We start from the raw sequence: 18283 nt of genomic DNA, 5'->3' as shown, positions 1-18283 counted from the left end.
ACACACACACATACACAACCGCCACCAAAATTGACACATCTATTGACTGTGTCATATTACACCAGATAACCAGATAATAAAGGTTCAAAGTTTACTTGAGGAATTACAATATGATATCATGATATTAGAGTTTGGAAAACAAGCCTCCCTTAAATCATCAGCTGGTCTACATATACGTGAGGTTGTCAGATGCTGCACAGGGATATATTCCGGTAATTGTCGTAATTAGCAAATGTCAGAGACATTGAGATTTTGTAACGCGGTGATGGTAGTAATATAATTTTCACGTTCGACATTTCCACAGACAAAGATTCAACAGTAATGATCAGTTGATGCAAAACTGATAGTTTTGTTAGTTGTTTCAAAATATTAAAGCTCCTTGATGATCTATGATCCACTGTGTCTTGTTTAAACTGCGATGCATGACTTCACAAGATCACAAAGAAAACGATTACAACATATCATTTATTTGTTACAGGTTATAAACACCTAATGTCTCAATATATGCAGAAAAAACTCAAAACTGATAACAAAATTAAAGCATGTCACATGAAAACCAGATATTTCAGACTTTGTCAAAGAAATTGTAAAGGAGACACAGCGTATATACTGTAATATCATTCAACGAGTACTTTTGTCTTCGACAGTCACGAGACCCGTGAAGATCCCGGGATGGAACATAAATACGCCTTCAGCAACCAACCCATGCTTGCCATAAAAGGCGACTATGCTTGTCGTACGAGGCGACTAACGGGATCGGGTGGTCAGGCTCACTGACTTGGTTGACACATGACATCGGTTCCCCATTGCACAGATCGATGCTCATGCTGTTAATCACTGGGTTGTCTAGTCCAGATTCTTTGTTTTCATTTTAGCGGTAATCAATCAAGAGTGGTTGGCAGGAAGAGTTCGTCAATGACGTTTGAATAAACTATGTAACATGATGACACGTGTAGCGTGTAGATATTTTTTTCTTGTGTGGATTGGATCGTTAGATCATTGTTTACGAAGAGCAGCGTAATGTTTGGCATGGGTTGGTTGGTTTGTTGATTAACGTCACACACACCAATATTCCAGCTATAAGGCGGCGGTCTGTAAAAAAGTCGAGGGTGGACCAGACAATCCACTGATCAACATCATGAGCATCGGTCTACGCAAATGTGATATGCTGACATATGTCAACCAAGGCAGTAAGCCTCGCCACCCGATCTCTTTACTCGCTTCGTGGCTGAAGTATTTCTAACTAACCGATTTGGAATCACACCAGTCACATATGCCATTCCTCAATAACCTCTTAGCTCTGGAAATCAATAGTCATATGAGGATATAACGAAACAACGCAGAGCGAAGATTTTGCTATGTGAAAGACCAGACCAAACTCTCGCTTCCGTGTCATAAAATTAATGGCGGAGCATTTTTTGTCAATGTCAAGCTTGTGAAACGGTCAGGGATGGATCATATCCGGTAATGCACAGCTACGATTTTGTGTTCTCAGAAAAGAAAAGGAGAAAACTCTACTAAAAATGTGCGGATGTGAAGTTCTCTACCGTATATCTAACGTTGACAAAATATGTTAGCCAAACCGTTGAGTTGGGAAAGGGAACTCGACTAGAGGAGATGGATGGCCTGCGAAAAGCAGAGACGACGGGTCCGGATCAAAAGACGGCAAGAACGAGCGATCTTCTTCAAGAATGTTGACTTCTGGGCCCCGTTCCCCTATGCTAAAGTATGGGATAATCTTAGCGCGCTTTGTGGAACGGGGCTCAGGGCCCGTGGTCGAGCTGTGCAAAGATCAGACAGGTGCGTGAGTTGTACGGTAAACTGCGGAGAATGGAAGAGGGGAGAGCAAGGTATGTGCTAAAGGCGAGGTTGAGTCGTGGTGAAAGAGAGTGCTTCAGTGGTTGTACAAGAACGGGATTGGATGATTGTGCAAAGAGTAGGTTTGCGTTGTTCAAGGATCTAAATTGTAGTCTCCGAAAAGGGGTTGAGTGGCTGTACGAAGTCAGGTTTCGTTGTGCCAGGAGTAAAGCGAATTGTGAAAAACGCGGAGTGAAATGGTCCTATAAAGATTGAATTGCCTTGTGTCAAGGATAAGAAAAACATGTTGGAAAAGAGGATTGGATGGACCAGGAGTGGCGTTGCATTTTTCCAGGAGTAAGGCGGCATGTGTAATTTACAGGATCGGGTGGTGAGACTCACTAGCTTTGGTGACATGAGTTAAAATATCACAACAGTATCGGTACCTTTATTTTACCACAAACACGATCTTCCACAAACTGGGTAAGTTTAGTAGATTATGAGGTGAAAAAGTCCTATTGCCAACCAGGCAGACGAAGACCCACAACATATACTAATCAAAAGAAGCTCCACATGTCTGAGTGTTTCATATATTGCTTTGGCTAATCAAAGTAGTATCTGAGGGTTTACACTGGGGGCGATAGGGTACACCAGTGATAAAAGGTTCGTTCGTCACATCGAAGGCACAGATTCTGTTCAACAAATGGGTACAACGCGTGAAGCCCGTTTCTGGTGTCCGCAGCAGTAATATTGCTAGAATATTGATAAAAGCGGCGTACAACTAGAGTCACTCACTCGTACATGAATGGGTGCTAAAATGACACTACTACGACGTACGGAACCAGTATCTGCAATAGTTTAATTTACCAGCCGGCCATCAGGGCCTGCTGTTACATGCAGGCTTCAAAATCTACAGGCCCTGAATGAACGCTACAGGCCCTGAGTGAAATCTACAGGCCCTGAGTGAAATCTACAAGCCCTGAATCAAATCTGCAGGTCCTTTTGGTTAAAGTCAAACGGAAAGAAGAACAAAGAAAACGAAAACAAAACAGACTGCATTGTACACAGTTCCACGCTGTTTCTACAAAATCAAGCGAAACCTATGGCACACAGAGGACTTAGTATTTGTTATAGGCGTTGACATTCAAACGCCAAAGCCCTGAAATACCAGGGAGTGAGACTGTAAGTTACCGTAACATGACAGATCGTGGATGATTCAGGACAGATTGGGAAACATTCCAGTTGAAAACTGACAGAAAATTTACTGAAGGTCATACGGGCCCGTACATATTTGAAACTGCCGGCCCGATACAACAATAACCGGCGTTGGGCCTCCGGGCCTCCGGTTATTTCTAACGCCATACGGAACCATATTGCAGGCATTGCCTGACACGGAAACTTTATCACAGTCGTCTGTTAGTTGTGCTGAAGTCACGCATTGATTCAAATGCTGCTTGACATGCACCGAATCAACGAAAGCCTCGTCCTTCGTAAACGATGATTGTTCATTAATCTTGCAAAGAATGAGGAAATAGCCGTTCATGGTCCAGTTAAGCTGCATCAGCGCTGCGTGTGAACAGCCTAGTCATATTAACGGGTGCTTGAATGCATGAACGACAGATGACATTATTGGTGTGTGATGATCACAACCAATTAGCCAGACATCCCTGTACCTGTTCACCCTAGTATGTTTTGTTTTTGTTTGTTTGTTTTTCAAGGTCGCACTCGGCAATATTCCAGCTATATGGTGGAGGTCTGTAAATACTCGAGTCTGGACCAGACGATCCAGTGATCAACAGCATCAAGATCGATTTGTGAATTTGGAAAAGATGAGATGTGTCAACCAAGCTAACGAGTCTCACCACCCGATCCTGTAAGTCGTCTTGTAAGAAAATCATGGGGTACTGACGACCAATTGTAACCAATTATATTTTGATATACAGATTCAGTAAAGAAACAACTGGTACCATCTGAAAATAATAAACCTTATATTTAAATTCTGTCATCAAGATGCCGAGACATATGGCCCAGTTTGTTCACTTCTCAGACAAATTACAATTATAATCACATGCACCGGAATAAGGGCTTGATGTGTGCAGTTGCGTCCCTTGAGCCCGTCAGGAACTGATTTCCAAGACCCCGTTCGCTCCGATTATGGTTCAAGGTGTGGCTGCCTCAAACTGGTTCCTTATTGTTTTCGTTGAAGTGGTATGCGTCTGACATCTGCATGGCTACACCTTTCCCTCCAGTCAAACGCTGTGTGGGCGATGGGGTAACGTAGTGGTTAAAGCGTTCGATTCCACACATGGGCACAATGGGTGAACCTTATTTCGGGTGTTCCCAGCAGAGACATTGCTGTAATATTGCTAAACTAAACTCACGTTCATGCGTCATGGTGTGACAGGCGGGTCACTCGACCTGTATTTCAAATATGCTCTTAAAATAAGTAAGGGAACCTGAAATTTCAATTAGGACAGACAGTACAAACGTCAACAAACTTATCCAAAACAAACGTTCCACCATTTCTCGTTACCACCACCCTCTGAACAACGCCTTTAGGGTTTTTTTTGTTTGTTTGGTTGGGTTTTCTTTATAAAATGGAAATCGTAGACATGCAAATTGTACGTCATATGCCAATCATTTCAAAAGCGATTACTGTACAAACAACTGTCTAAAAGGAAGTGCAAGTGGTGGTGTACTTACTCTACATTCATTATCACATCAACATTGATTCACTCCGATATAGCTCAGATTTACTTCAACCGTAAATAAATAATGAAGTTCCTCCACTTTGTTTTAAGAGCATATCTCACTGGGGGTTGATGTACAATATGGTATGGCTACGTTACGGCTACCAGCAGTCTGTCGTTTCATTATATACGGGAGCATGTGAGTGAGTGTAGTTTTACGCCGCAATATTCAAGCCATATGGCGGTGGTCTGTAAATAATCGAGTCTGGACCAGACAATCCAGAACAACAGAAGCATCGATCTGCGCAACAGGGAATCGATGGCACGTGTCAACCAAGTCCAACCGATCCCAGTGGGCTCCTCCTAGTCGCCTTTTGTGGCAAGTATTGGTTGCTGAAGACCTATTCTACCCGGATCTTCACGGGTCCACAGGCGTATGTGATGCGGACTATTCTGTTGACTATTAAATGTACATTGCATACGCTTCCACCAAATATAATATGGTGTTTCCACCAAATATAATATGGTGTTCGGAGAATAGTGGCGGGGATCGGTTTCCATTATAGCGTGGGCTGTACCGAGCTGTACATCCTGGCAGGTCAAACTGTATGTGTGTCGACAACCACCGCTTGCGTGACTCACTTGGGTTTCCCAAACGTTCAGTAACATCCCTGCTATATCACATAGGAGACACTACACGTGGTCTTTACACGTGACTAGATGATGAAAGTAGTTTCTATCACCCAGTTTCATTGATCCACTCTTGGCAGCTGTTGTTGTAAAATTACATACGCTTTGTGCAGTTTGCTCAAGTCGTAGTACTTCGAGTATGGCAGACTTACTAACCTCCTTGTGCGAGTACATGGTGTCAAAATACGTTTTATTGATGAATTCATGTACTTTTTATAACTATCTTACCCTCAACGCGCGTTTTGTTTTGTTCATGAATGTATAAATTTGTTTTCACGATCAGGTCAAGCTCTGAAGTTAAATATAAAATTTTTAAAAAGTAGGGGATATTTCATTGTGCGAGTATACCATTAACCAATGCCAAAGCATATGAGACAACGTATTAATCCATACAGAAACATTTCCAAAGGAATGGAATAAATTGTCACATTTTCCTTTATTTGCTCTTCATCATCGATTATCCTTTCCTTCATCATTTGCTTTTTATAAACCTTGTTATTCTAATTTCCCCTACACGCTTTAATTGGTATTTTATTTTTACGAGTGTTTAAGCAAGAGACAAACACTGTCAGCATTCCAGCTGTAGAACATGTTTACGCATCCATGTACTCTCCTCCACCAACGTTATTAACTTCAAGTGTTCTATCACCTGTTCGCTGCCAACATTAGGGCGATGGTATGACATGGGGAGCTCGTTAAACACTAGTCGAGGCTACATATCATCTATCAACTCTTTCCTCAAAATTTACTGAGTTTGCATGCAGTTAGCTTCTTTGAGTGGCATTTTAGAAGTTGGGGAGTACAAGATTGATAAACGTTACGGATAACAACAACTTTATTACGACAACGGGACGTTTCGGTACAGATTCTTGCACCGTTGTCATGCAGGAATCAGATTCTAGCACCGTCGTCAAGCAGGAATCAGATTCTAGCACCGTTGTCAAGCAGGAATCATGCTTGACAACGGTGCAAGAATCTGTATCGAAACGTCGCATTATCGTAATAAAGAAGTTGTTATCCATAAAGTTTGTCAATTTTGCATGCAGTAGTACAGATAATTCACAAAATAAATGTGATATTTAAAAGTAATCATACCATATGGGGCCCGGAAAATTCAAACTGTAAAGTTTGGTTAAATGGAAAATTGGTTTGATATTTCAGATACTTCACAACCCAAACTTTCAACATATGAAATAATCTTATGTCACCAAAATGAAGCTTTATCAGGGGCGTTCAAAAAGTGGTGAGTCTCACCTGGGAATTGATACTGCATCTGTTTTAATTTTCCTACATATTATCTGCCAACCTCAAGATTCCCATCTTGTTTGCCTTTTTATCTTGATATCCCCCCAAATATGTGCAAGAAATGCATCACAAACTTCAGGAAACAAACTATGCAACAAATATTTTGTGCTTGAGAGAGGCAGGAATCCACTTGAAACAAACTTAAAAATTAAAAATTAAAGTGCATAAAAAGCAATTTGAAAATACAATCGCTTGTTAAAGTGACTGCCTTTTTCATGTGTACTGAAAGAAAGGGGGCACTATCCATCCGCAGGCTCGTGTCTTTGCGAGTATTAAATACTTTATAATAATATATAAACATTGAGATGACCCCTGACTCAGCTAATTCTCAGTACAATACATGATTGTAGTTTCAAATTGCTTTTCACACACTGACATTATGCATTGTACTGTGAAACATTTTGAGTCGGGGATCATCTCAACTTTTTATTTAGTTTTATAAAATATTCAATGCTCACAAAGACACAAGGACACGTGACAGATCGTTTTTTCATTTTCAACAATTAAAAAAAAATTATATCCAATGTGTTCTGGTAACTAATATCTCGTCAAATATATACCTATAGATGTGAAGTTTGGGATATGGCTTTGCTAATGGTTCTTTCAAAATAAAATGGAAGCTTTTAAACATTGGACATGGAGAATATAGTTAGACCGACTACTACCCTCTTACACTACATTAAATATACGTTCAGAGTTGTGATTCACTTTAAGAACATCAGGCATTTTAGGGACTTACTAACAGTCTGGGAGTCTAGCTTATGAAATTATAAAAACAAATGACACTAAAACATAGAAATTGTAACATTCATGTAATTATATTATTACTTAAACACAGGATCAAAATGAAAAAAGAACTGGAATCTTCCACAATTCATGATAAGGATCAGTGGCTTCACTACACACTTTGGTGTAATGGTGTATGATGTGGTCACCAAGGTACACCAAGAGACACATGATACACCAGGAGATACATGGTACACTTAAATGGAATGACTTCAGTCACTGAATACTTCATGGGCTACAATCAACCAAACCAAGATTTGAGAACTCTTGAATATGTACGAACAGAAATTGAATTTAACAAACCATTTTCACCTGAAATTACTTATTTATACATACATACATATTGTTTGTTGAAATACATCAGGTCCAGGACAATTTTCAATATATCATAACAGTCATTATCAGGACATGAACCTTAAGTTTTAAATACCTGTTATTCATATTCATTAATCTATATTTTACAATAGATGGATGATATAATATAATATTATTAATGGACATCGAAACTTGGCAAGGATAACACGAAAAGCATTGTTAAACCACATGTAAAAACATTTCTTGATACAGTAATATCCTTAGGGAAAACATGTTTCTCTCTGAACTGCCAAGTCAGGAGAGTTCTCTGACTTCAGTCACATGTCATGCAGTTGGACCTGACACTATCAGTCAGGAAGTGTGTCCTGTATCACAGAATGTCCTGCACTGACAACACCTTAGTTCATTCACACACACACATGTAACATCAGTTTACTTCCTTCGTCCCCCTCCACTGCCAGAGAGAATCATGGCTATCCTGATGAAGATGTTGACTGTGTCCATGTAGATTCCAATACACCTGTAACAGAGTGGTGTGACAGAGTAAGCAAGCAAGTCTATAGGAAAACGCAAGCTTTTCAAATGGTTCTGACTTAACGTCTTAAAATAATTTATGTAATTTAAATGTCTTAGAAAATTTATTGTATAGGCATAAAATGAAGTTGAAAAGGAATAGTGACCTACAATCGATTCTTTTCAAGTATGCGGAAAACAAAATGATTTTCAACTCTTCAAAGCTTTAGTCTTGACAATAAACTTAACCATGTCACTATAATGGATTTGTGCATGCTATCCTTATGATGTCCAAGTATTTTCTTGCTGAAAACCAATTTTAATGATGGGTCTCAAATTCTGTCTCCCCCTTCTCATGATGTTTATCACAGTAAGCTGAACTCAACATCATAAACCAAATCAACAAACTGACTAAATTTCCACTTACGCATTTACTGGGTCATATTTGCGAGCAGCGTAGGTGGGATACGTCTCGGCATTCCTGATGATCTTCTGACTGTCATACAGCAGGAACATACTGAAGAGTACCAGGCCACCATACACACTGATGGAGTACAGTCCTGCACCAAGAGCTGTGGTAGGAGGCAGGAACATCCCCCCTGAAACCAAGAAAATATATACATCAAGACAACTCATAGAGCCAATATGAGGCATGTTCATAATTGCGAGCTCCCACGTACGCCAGCAAGCACTTGATCCTTAACGCCTGTGCCCAGACAAGCGCCTGTGAGCACATGCGAGCCGTCCCAATAGTTGCCTCGCCAAGCCAACCAAGATGGTGACCATACATAATGTCAGTATAAAAATTAACGACATAAGATAAACAAGATTTATGGATGTCACCTTCTTTATTGTGAGTAACACAACGTTTTGGAGCATATGCTTGCTCCTTCATCAGGTGCTTTAATGTCATTCATCACCACTCGCCCCTTTCTGTAACCTCCAAACAAGATGACAAGAAGCAATTCGACTTGTCCTGGCATAACACGAGTTGGAGATGAATGACCAGGTGCTCTTCTCTGTTCAGGACCGATGTGAACACTCACATCCGTGGGTGCTCACGGTTCTGAACACGCCTATGATCTCATCATCAATATAATTAAAATATGACCCAAGTTCCATAAAATCATTCCCAATTGCATTCCATGTTGTCACTTGGGGAAAATTAATTTGGGCCAAGTCATGAGTCAAAGGGAGACAACTCACCAAGGGAGGAAGCAAACACAACTCCGAGTCCGATAGCCAATGGGCCTCCCATGTTGAGGAATTTTTCACTGGGTGCACACATTGCCACTGTAGAGAGAGCTGGAACAGACAAGTAAAGCATTATGGATGGTTGTGTCTTGAGAGTGCAGAATCAGAGGCCCATGTAAAGAAAACATGACTGGATTATTTCGTTCCTTCACTTACTAATCTCACATCACATGTGGCTTCATGGCTGCCAAAGGAACAAAATTAGTTGTTGTGTCCTTTTTTTGAAAGTATTTGGTAAGTAAGAATGGCTTAACACAACTTAAAACAACATTCCATCAACATGACAGCAAAGGACAACAAAGGACACCAGAAACAGGCTTCACTCATCATACCCATGTGAGGAATGCAACTTAGGTGCTGAGCAGGATGTGCTAACATTTTAACCATAATGCTACACCACCTCCCCTCTTTCAAAGGAAGTGACAGTTCAACTCTCAACATACACTTCTCAGCCTTTTACGCAAAAGATTTCACAATGATCAATGTGTGAGAGTGTAAGCTCTGAGCATCGTAGCTAAGATACATGGCATTCACTAACATGTCAGTAACAAAATATTTTACAGAATGTATCTTAGCTATGAGGACTGTGGTAGGCATTGATCATGCCATATCAGTCACCTGTCAATGTTTAAGTCTGGATATAGAAGCTGATTGCATGAGTACAATCTATACGAAACAACTGAAAGCAGTCTTGAACAATAAGAGAAATGCCATGGTTTGATTCCCTGCATGGTAAAATGTGTGAAGCCGATGTCTGGTGTCCACTGTCCCTTATGATGACATTGCTGAAACACTGCTAAAAGCAGCATGAAGCCAACTGAATTGTAGCTGATTATTACCCTACCATGTGATGCTCCTGACTAATTTTGTTGTTTAACGCCCATTTCAGCAAGTTTTACCAGTACGATGACAACATGAATCAAATCCAATAATTCTGGCTACAATGACACAGTATATATATGAGGAGTCTGTCCATCACCCAAGTCAACACATACATCCGGCACAGCTTGCCTGGGCGAGCTAAATGCTGGAATAAATTCACATTCACACTTCATCATCACTGCAGTACCTGAAGATATTCACGTACCTCCCACCAGTCCAGCTGTGTACCAGGCTGCACGGATCAGCAGCGGTCCCCCCAGCATGGTGATGGGGGCGACGACTGCTCCTACCACACCGCTGTAGCCAATCCACGCCAGCTGCTTCATCCCAAACCCTTCCTGGTATGGGATTGACCGACACACCATGCCTGCTCCTATCAGTGCAGCAAATGTTGCTCCAATAGCCTGAAAAACACATATCCATAATTACAGGCTGTGTACAATCTCCGTAAGATATACATGTGTCATCCTGACTTTACAAAATGAGAGACCGAATTCTTGCAATTCCCGAACAAGAGAATGAGTAATTCATGTATTGTTACCAAGCTAACAAGTAGTGTTGGAAGTTGGAAACCAAATCCACTATCAATTATCAGAAGACTTATTGTGTAAGACTCTGGGATTATAATCAAAATATATATATTTTAAGTAAGCCAAATTTTAAGGGTTTTTCCCCAGGTTCTTTCTAATTAATGTTTTTCATGTAACTAATATTGTCATGCAAAGAAATGCATACATGTACGAAAGACACAAGAATCATAATTCAACAACAAAAGTGGATAAAATCTTACAGTGCACACAGCCTTACAGTTTTGAGCACATGGTTGCTTGTGAAGATTTGTCAAATTTTAATGATTAGTTTTCTTCATTCAAGTGTGTTCTACCAAAACAACAGTTGGGATCATGCAAACACTACTACTGACGAGTTTCATAAGTTCAGAATGGCACAAATATGAGGGTAATATTTTCCTTGATATTTCAATGCACATTTATTATCATTTCAACTGCAGGTACTTGTATTTCACATTAATCAAACATTTTAAAATTACCACTGCCGGAAGCATGTCTGCAACTTTTCAAACTTATAGATATCAAGTATAGTTGCCTTAATATGGCCCTTGACATTACTTTGAGCTTGGCATGGGTGGAAAGTTCAATCATCAATGCATAACTAGAAAAAAAACATGGACTGAAAGTTCAAAGCATAGTTTGAAAATAGTTTTCATGTTTTGGCATAACTCACCATCCATGAGTTCTTCATCATCAGTCTCATCATGGACGGGTTACGACTGACGGCCACAGCAGACATGGCAGTGATGGCCACACTACCCCCAAAATACATGTAGGTCGCTCTGATCCTCTTCTTCACCTCCTCAGGCCATAAGCTGCACAGACAAGAGACACTGATTGTCACACACACTACACACAGTCACACACACTACACACATCAAACTAATCATCAGTTGTGGAATTAGTGCTGTATAAACTATAATGGCACACATGATTCCTGCTGAGGGGCAGTAGTTTAGTTTCTCTTTGCAATGTCATCATTGGTAGGAACTCCTCAAGTGATGCAGGCCACTGAAGTGTGATACCATACTGAAACGGCTACATGAAGGGAGGCGACTCTACACTGTCAAGGGAGGTAATTCCATACAGCAAATCAACACACAATGATGTTTTGTTTATTTGTTTGCTGCTTATCACTGGAGCCAACAATATGCCAGCTATAATGTCAGGTGGTCTGTAAATAATCGAGTTCAGACCAGACAATCCAGTGATCAACAGCATCAGCATCCATCTGATGGGCCGGCTGTCTAAGGCACCAGGCTACTAATCCAGCATGCTTGGTGGTGCCAGGATCGAGCCCACCTGTGACCGGGTGTAAAATACCTTGGAGTCAACTTTGTGTGCAGACTCTTAAAGTGTTGTCACAACCCCTAGTGTACAGTACACAACCCTGTGCACTTAAAAGAACCCACTAATCCATTGGTAGATGACCACATGGTGGCCACACGAATATGTACATACACCTAATTGCAGGTACAGCAACGTGCAGTAAACATGGACACAGTACTGTGACTGTGTATCAGTCCACCCAGCTGTGAATGGGTACCTCATATGGATGGGAAAGCCACATTAACTCAGTGCACCTGGTAAAGCTGTAAGAGTTGCATGATCCCAGGGAGTTGAGAATGAAAATAAGATGAGCTGTTGAGATGGTTATCCAATGATCGAGGGAAAAAAAAGCGCCCTTGGGCAGTTGAACTAACTGGATATCGGCGGTATACAAATATCTAGTTGTATTGTATCTGTACAATGGGGACATGATAAAATGTCCACCAAGTCAGGGAGCCTGACCACCTGACCTCATTCATCACCCCTTACAAGCATGGGTTGTTGAAGACAAATTCTACCCCGGACTTTCACAGATACATGAATGTACATACACTGATCTGTCAATTGCTCCAGCTTCGTTTGACATGCCGAGGCCATAGTAACACAGTGCACCGAGGCCAACCAGAGACGCACCAGCTACAACACCTCTCCCTACAGAGAAGGCTGCAATAAATGCACAGAGACTTTAATAAATCACAGTAATAATGGTCACCAGTATTCAATTTATTCTTCTTGTAATAAGTATCCCATACAACCCACAATGTCTTAAATGTCTTATTTTTGACATGTCTCTAGTGAGGGAAAATTAGCACAAAGAGATAACGGATTTGCTTGATTCAGTTTCAAGACATTAAATACTAAGTTTAAATTTGTTACCATTATTTGATGCAGACTCCATTCAAAAAATAATAGTACTCATTAATATTCACTGGCCTTTATCCACCTGATCGGTTTGTTTGTTGAACATGATACAACAACTTCTCTTCATCTTCCCTACTTTTCCTCCATTCTAGCAAATCTTTAGTGGTATTAATGATTATTTATACCTGAATCTCCTGCAGGCGCCATGGCCATTTCCTTCAAACTGCGAGCTCTGGCACGCCGACTGAGACCAGATCTTGTCTCGGAGGCATAGTTCTGTACTCTGATGATGACACCTGGTCTGGTGGCTGATCGTGCTGTCGACTGTCCAAGTGTAGTGACGAACGCAGTCAAAGGGACTTTACCCAGTGACGTAAACCTTGCTGCGAGCATCTTTGCTGGTTATTTTGTTGTTCTGTATGTTCCTTGGCTGTATAACTGGTACCTGCAGTCTGTTACAAAAAATGAATTTATTGAACATAGTTAGGGATTAAAAACCCAAGCAGCATAAAAAATGAAGCAACAGAAATTGGTACTAATTTTATCACAGTTAACAAACTGACCTATCATTGAGAATCATAAAGACAAGGAGAAGTTGGCCTTTTTCAAAATTTTGCTGTGTGTTAAACACTGTTATCATTGATAGGACTAATGATCTAAAAATGTTAATTTATTGTTGCAGAATCTACAAAACACAAAAATATATTTTACTTTTGACACATCATTGGGCTGATAAGGGCTGATTATAATGGCATATTTTTCCTATAGAATCCTTATCCATGGTGTCTGTTATAAATGTGTACTACTTATCTTCAGTGGGTACACTGATACCTACGTTTTTTTAAAAATGTGGTATTTTCTATGTCGGTAATTAAAAGAATGTGATACTTTCTAACAAAATGAGCTATTTCAGAGGATGATTTTACAAAATAGTAATAAAAATGAACTCTACAAGCGAAACTAACTGAATCTGCATGATTGTTTATTTCTATAGTTCATAGATATATCAAAATGTACAGTTACACAGTGAAATTCAAATGCTAATCTACTCATAACATTTGACAGTTGGCTACTTTCTGTTACAAATTTGTTTTTCACAGGAAAGTCATTGTTCGCAAGTCATGAACTATTCAAAGTATTTCTGTAATTTCCCTAGTGTATTTGGGACAGATACATTTTAGTGCATATTTTGGAAAGTCAATGCATATTTTACGTAGTTTCTGTGAAACTATGCCACAATATATATATGCTCAACAATTTACTGCAGAAAAGTGTTTTGATATACTCAGAAGTGGCTAATACACAATGTCAGCAAATAAAAAATTTAATGTTTGGAAAATCTGCATTATAATATTTGATTGTGATGTTACATCACATTGTAACACAATACATATACTACCAATTCAAAATAAGCAAATAAGACAAGGGAAAAGTGTTTAAACATGCTAAAAGTTTCGTGTAACTCCATGCATAGCAGGTGCAGACAAACTATTCATAATAATCATCACTAACAGGGATATGAACCCATGATTGGTATGTGATTCCAGGTTTAACTATTAGTATCTTTTGTTTATGTCACTTTGAAATACAATGAAAGAAAACCATGAATGATTACATCTGCATAAGGGAACCATGTTAGTCTGTTAGCTGATGAATGTAATGAATACAATTTGCAAATCTGATATGTCTGACAGAATATACTGATTGCTTATAATGCTACGACAAGGAGCACATAATCCACTCCCTGCCCAGTCATTCACTATGTGATCATGTGAGTACAGATCAGCGTTTGAAATAATCACCGGACTGGAGGCCCAGCACCAGTTGTTATTGTATCAGGCTAGCAGTTTCAAATGTCTGAAGCCCCTTGTAACCTTCAGTAAATTATGTCTGTTTTTTAACAATGGAATATTTCACTTGATTTTTTCCTTTATTCAAGTTCAGGAATCATCAATGATCAATCATGTTACAATAACTTAGCTTCATTTCATGATATTTCAAAGGAATGTCTTTAATATATAAAAATGTCTCTCTCTGCCACAGGGTTCGCTATCTGATTCTGTAGGAACAGTGTGAAGCTATGTACAGTGTAGTCTATTTTGTTTTTATTGATTTGACAACATATGTCACATTTGGGATTTCACTTCCTCAGTAAAGTACAAATTCTAGTACTTTTTCGGATGAGTCCCATCTGGGATTCGAACCCGCACCCTCAGAGTCAGGCACCTAATCGACAGCACACAAAGTCAGCTGTCTAACCCGCTCAGCCACCGCTACTTCCACAAAAATGAAAGTCGGACTACTGGTAGTCTAGACTGCATACTTTGTGTACCCCTCTGATAAGTGTGAATGACTCTGAGGGTGTGGGTTCGAATCCCGGATGGGACTCAACCAAAAAAGTACTAGAATTTGAACTTTACTGAGGAAGTGAAATCCCAAATATGGCATATGTTGCATTTGACCACTTCCTAAATGGCATCGTGTAATCATTGATTGATTTCACTTTAACAAAGTGGGCCTGTTGATTTGAAAAGCCTGTATGCGACAGCTGGCCCTGATAGCCAACTGCCAAATAAAAGCATTGCAAACACTGGCACAGATACAGTAAAAATGTTATTTAGACTAAAACTCATAACATGGCTGAAGAGTTCATTATTGACACAGGTGCTGTTGTGCCCTGAACAAAGTAAGGTAAGAGTTCCTCCCGTTCCCCCATCCTAAATAATATTTATATATTCATATTTATCAGAATTATTAAAAAACCTAACACAACAATTACTAGAGGACTCACAAAATAACTAATAGCCCTAAAATTAAGAACAGCATATAGGGTTGAACCACTTATTATTACCCCTTTTGATCAGTGGAAGAAACCATATGGGGAACTAAAGATACTCTTTCCCAAAGTAAAAATACAGAAATGCAGCCGACACCCTAACATGTCTGAACCAAACAAAGCTTAATTCATGGTATGGTACGTTTCTGTATTCTGGTTTTGGAAAGGCTACATTTCTGTACACAGAAACGCAATTGGGGTACTGTAGTACCCCTTCAGCCACAATAAAACTTGTACTGCAAGCCTACGATGACATAATCACATCATGAGTGATCATATCAGTGATCATATCATAAACTTGTATCTGTCGGAATAGTTGGAAATTGTTTAATTTGTCTTCCAAATGTTTGCCAGCTCAATTTTGGGTTCGATCGAATTCTGTCGATCGACTGACTTACAGCTAACACGAACTTGCCAGGAGTCTCAAATATGAATGAGCTGTTCACGAATTATTCACCAGGTGCCTGATGAAACCAGAGTTTGTAAGTACAAACTATCCTCCTAGTCAGCTGTTGAAAGTCTCTTCCTTATTTTACCTTTAACTTTTAGCACCCGCAAATGCAATATCCGACGTGGGTTTAAGACAAACTGAGGGCCTTCGTTTCACTGTGTTACTGTAATATACACATTGATTCAGACTAAATAAGCAAGCAATGTGAACTTACGTAAAATGTGTACGAAATCCGAAAGACCTGGAAACTGATGTAACAGTTATCTAGTTTTATACATTCTCTGCGATAACGAACCTTGTGATTTTTGGAGACGGAACCCAGCTAATTCGCAGCCAGAACCCAGTCCAGAACCTGACCGGAAATGGTGCGCACTCTTGGAGCAGATGAACATAGACAACGCATATGTTTTATTGTTTCACATAAGCATATTATTTGAACATTATTTTTGCATCTACGTACATTATTTTTGCAGTACTGTGATCTGTGGGCGACTGAGTCAGATCAGAGACCATATAATACTATGATCTGTTAATTATATGGTCTCTGGTCAGATATACATCAGGAAGCATCTCTTACAGGTCCTTAGTAACACCCTCCAGTTGTCTTCAATAATATTCTTAGCTTGGAATACAGTGGTACAATGAATGGATCACATTTTTACTATAAAAAGACGCCGTGTTTTCATGTGGATGGTTAAGTTTATTTTGTTTATACGATGCCCGACATAGCACCATTTTAACTGATACGTCAGAATAACATATATATAGTTTTACTGGCGTGTAATGAAATCATCGAATGGGTATTTGTTTGGCTAAGCATCTGAAAAGAGACGTGTGGACTGACAGTTTCACAGCGTCTTCATTGTAGTAGGCCAATATAACTAATACTTCATTTAGATAAAAAAAATTATTCATTTTCATAAATAAATAAATAAATAAATAAATAAATAAATAAATAAATAAATAAATAAATAAATAAATAAATAAATAAATAAATAAATAAATAAATAAATGTATCACTCACTCACTCACAGCTTGAGGTAATTGCTTAATTATTATATTAATCTCTGAGAAATAAATACAAAAAATGCATAATAGGTAAGTATGATCAACATTCAACTGCGGAAACAAGCCCAGAAGTAGCAGTGGAGAAGAAGGATAGAGTACGTTGGTCACCGACAAATAATGAACAACACACTTGAATATACACACAGTATTTCACAATCAAAACAACTCACTACTTCCAATTTAACATTCACAACCACGGAATTGATCAACATTCATCTACACAGACACAAGCCAAGAAGTAGCAGTGGAGAAGGTGGGTGGGTCACCGCCAAAGTAATTAACAAAACGCAATCAAAACAACTCACTAGTTCCTAATTAACATTCACAACAACTAAGTTCAATCAAATGGTTTCGATGAGTAAGCAGTGAAAACTATTTAACGATTTCATTATTTTCTTATGAGATAGTGATACCTAGTACATTTATATCATTATTATTTCATTTAATTATTTATTATTTCAGTTCTACCGCTGACCCGGATCGCCAACCACTGCCCGATGACCATCAGCCTCATCCTGAATGGACTGTTCTTCCCACTGGCAGCAAGCGTGGCAAATCATTATTAGTAGATAACAAAGGATTTTCCTTCACCATCCAGGTAAGGAATTATGCATTAACATTGAATAGGGTATTTTGTATTTTTCTGTTGGGTATATATCCATAAGATTTTTTTAACATAATGGTTTGGGGTATAAGTTTGGATATAATGATGTTTGAAGAAAGGGCAGGGAAAAGAAATAAAATATAATGAAATTCATCACCAACGTGTCGCAGAGATCACAAATTGGCAACAGCAATGATCCTGTAACCAAGATCTGGCAAAATTACGTTTTGTAATATTTCTTTCATTGCATCTTAAAACTTCCAGTACCAATGCAATGATCCAGTCAGGCAACTCCTGAATATATTGGTATGAACTAACAATGAAGAACATAGA

At 39.2% G+C, this 18283-nt stretch overlaps 1 protein-coding gene across 2 annotated transcripts; it reads right to left on the bottom strand.

Moving 5' to 3' along the window:
- Window positions 1-7279: 7279 nt before the first annotated feature.
- On the bottom strand, window positions 7280-16585 carry LOC137284949 (growth hormone-inducible transmembrane protein-like). 2 transcript variants are annotated; one of them, XM_067817033.1, is made up of 8 exons: window positions 16493-16585; window positions 13177-13436; window positions 12682-12793; window positions 11475-11616; window positions 10438-10636; window positions 9303-9401; window positions 8524-8695; window positions 7280-8103 (listed from the first exon to the last, which is right to left on the bottom strand). In XM_067817033.1, the coding sequence occupies exons 2-8, from the start codon at window positions 13382-13384 to the stop codon at window positions 8016-8018; spliced, it is 1020 nt and encodes a 339-aa protein (XP_067673134.1). In that variant the 5' UTR covers window positions 13385-13436; window positions 16493-16585; the 3' UTR covers window positions 7280-8015. The 2 variants fall into 2 exon arrangements, with proteins under 2 accessions (XP_067673134.1, XP_067673133.1); XM_067817032.1 differs by having other exon boundaries at window positions 13177-13443; window positions 16493-16569.
- Between the last annotated feature and the right edge of the window lie 1698 nt (window positions 16586-18283).

This window comes from Haliotis asinina, chromosome 5 (genome assembly GCF_037392515.1).
Source record: "Haliotis asinina isolate JCU_RB_2024 chromosome 5, JCU_Hal_asi_v2, whole genome shotgun sequence".
In the NCBI taxonomy this organism is placed as follows: domain Eukaryota; kingdom Metazoa; phylum Mollusca; class Gastropoda; order Lepetellida; family Haliotidae; genus Haliotis; species Haliotis asinina.
This window is presented reverse-complemented; position numbering and strand designations above follow the sequence as displayed.

Excerpts from the sequence above, each read along its gene's own strand:
- LOC137284949 (XM_067817033.1), bottom strand. The coding sequence starts at position 13,384 with ATGCTCGCAGCAAGGTTTACGTCACTGGGTAAAGTCCCTTTGACTGCG. Across the intron at positions 9,402-10,437 it reads CACAGCTGGACTGGTGGGAG|CTCTCTCTACAGTGGCAATG; the intron begins GTACGTGAATAT and ends TGTCTGTTCCAG. Across the intron at positions 8,696-9,302 it reads TGTGTTTGCTTCCTCCCTTG|GGGGGATGTTCCTGCCTCCT; the intron begins GTGAGTTGTCTC and ends TCTTGGTTTCAG.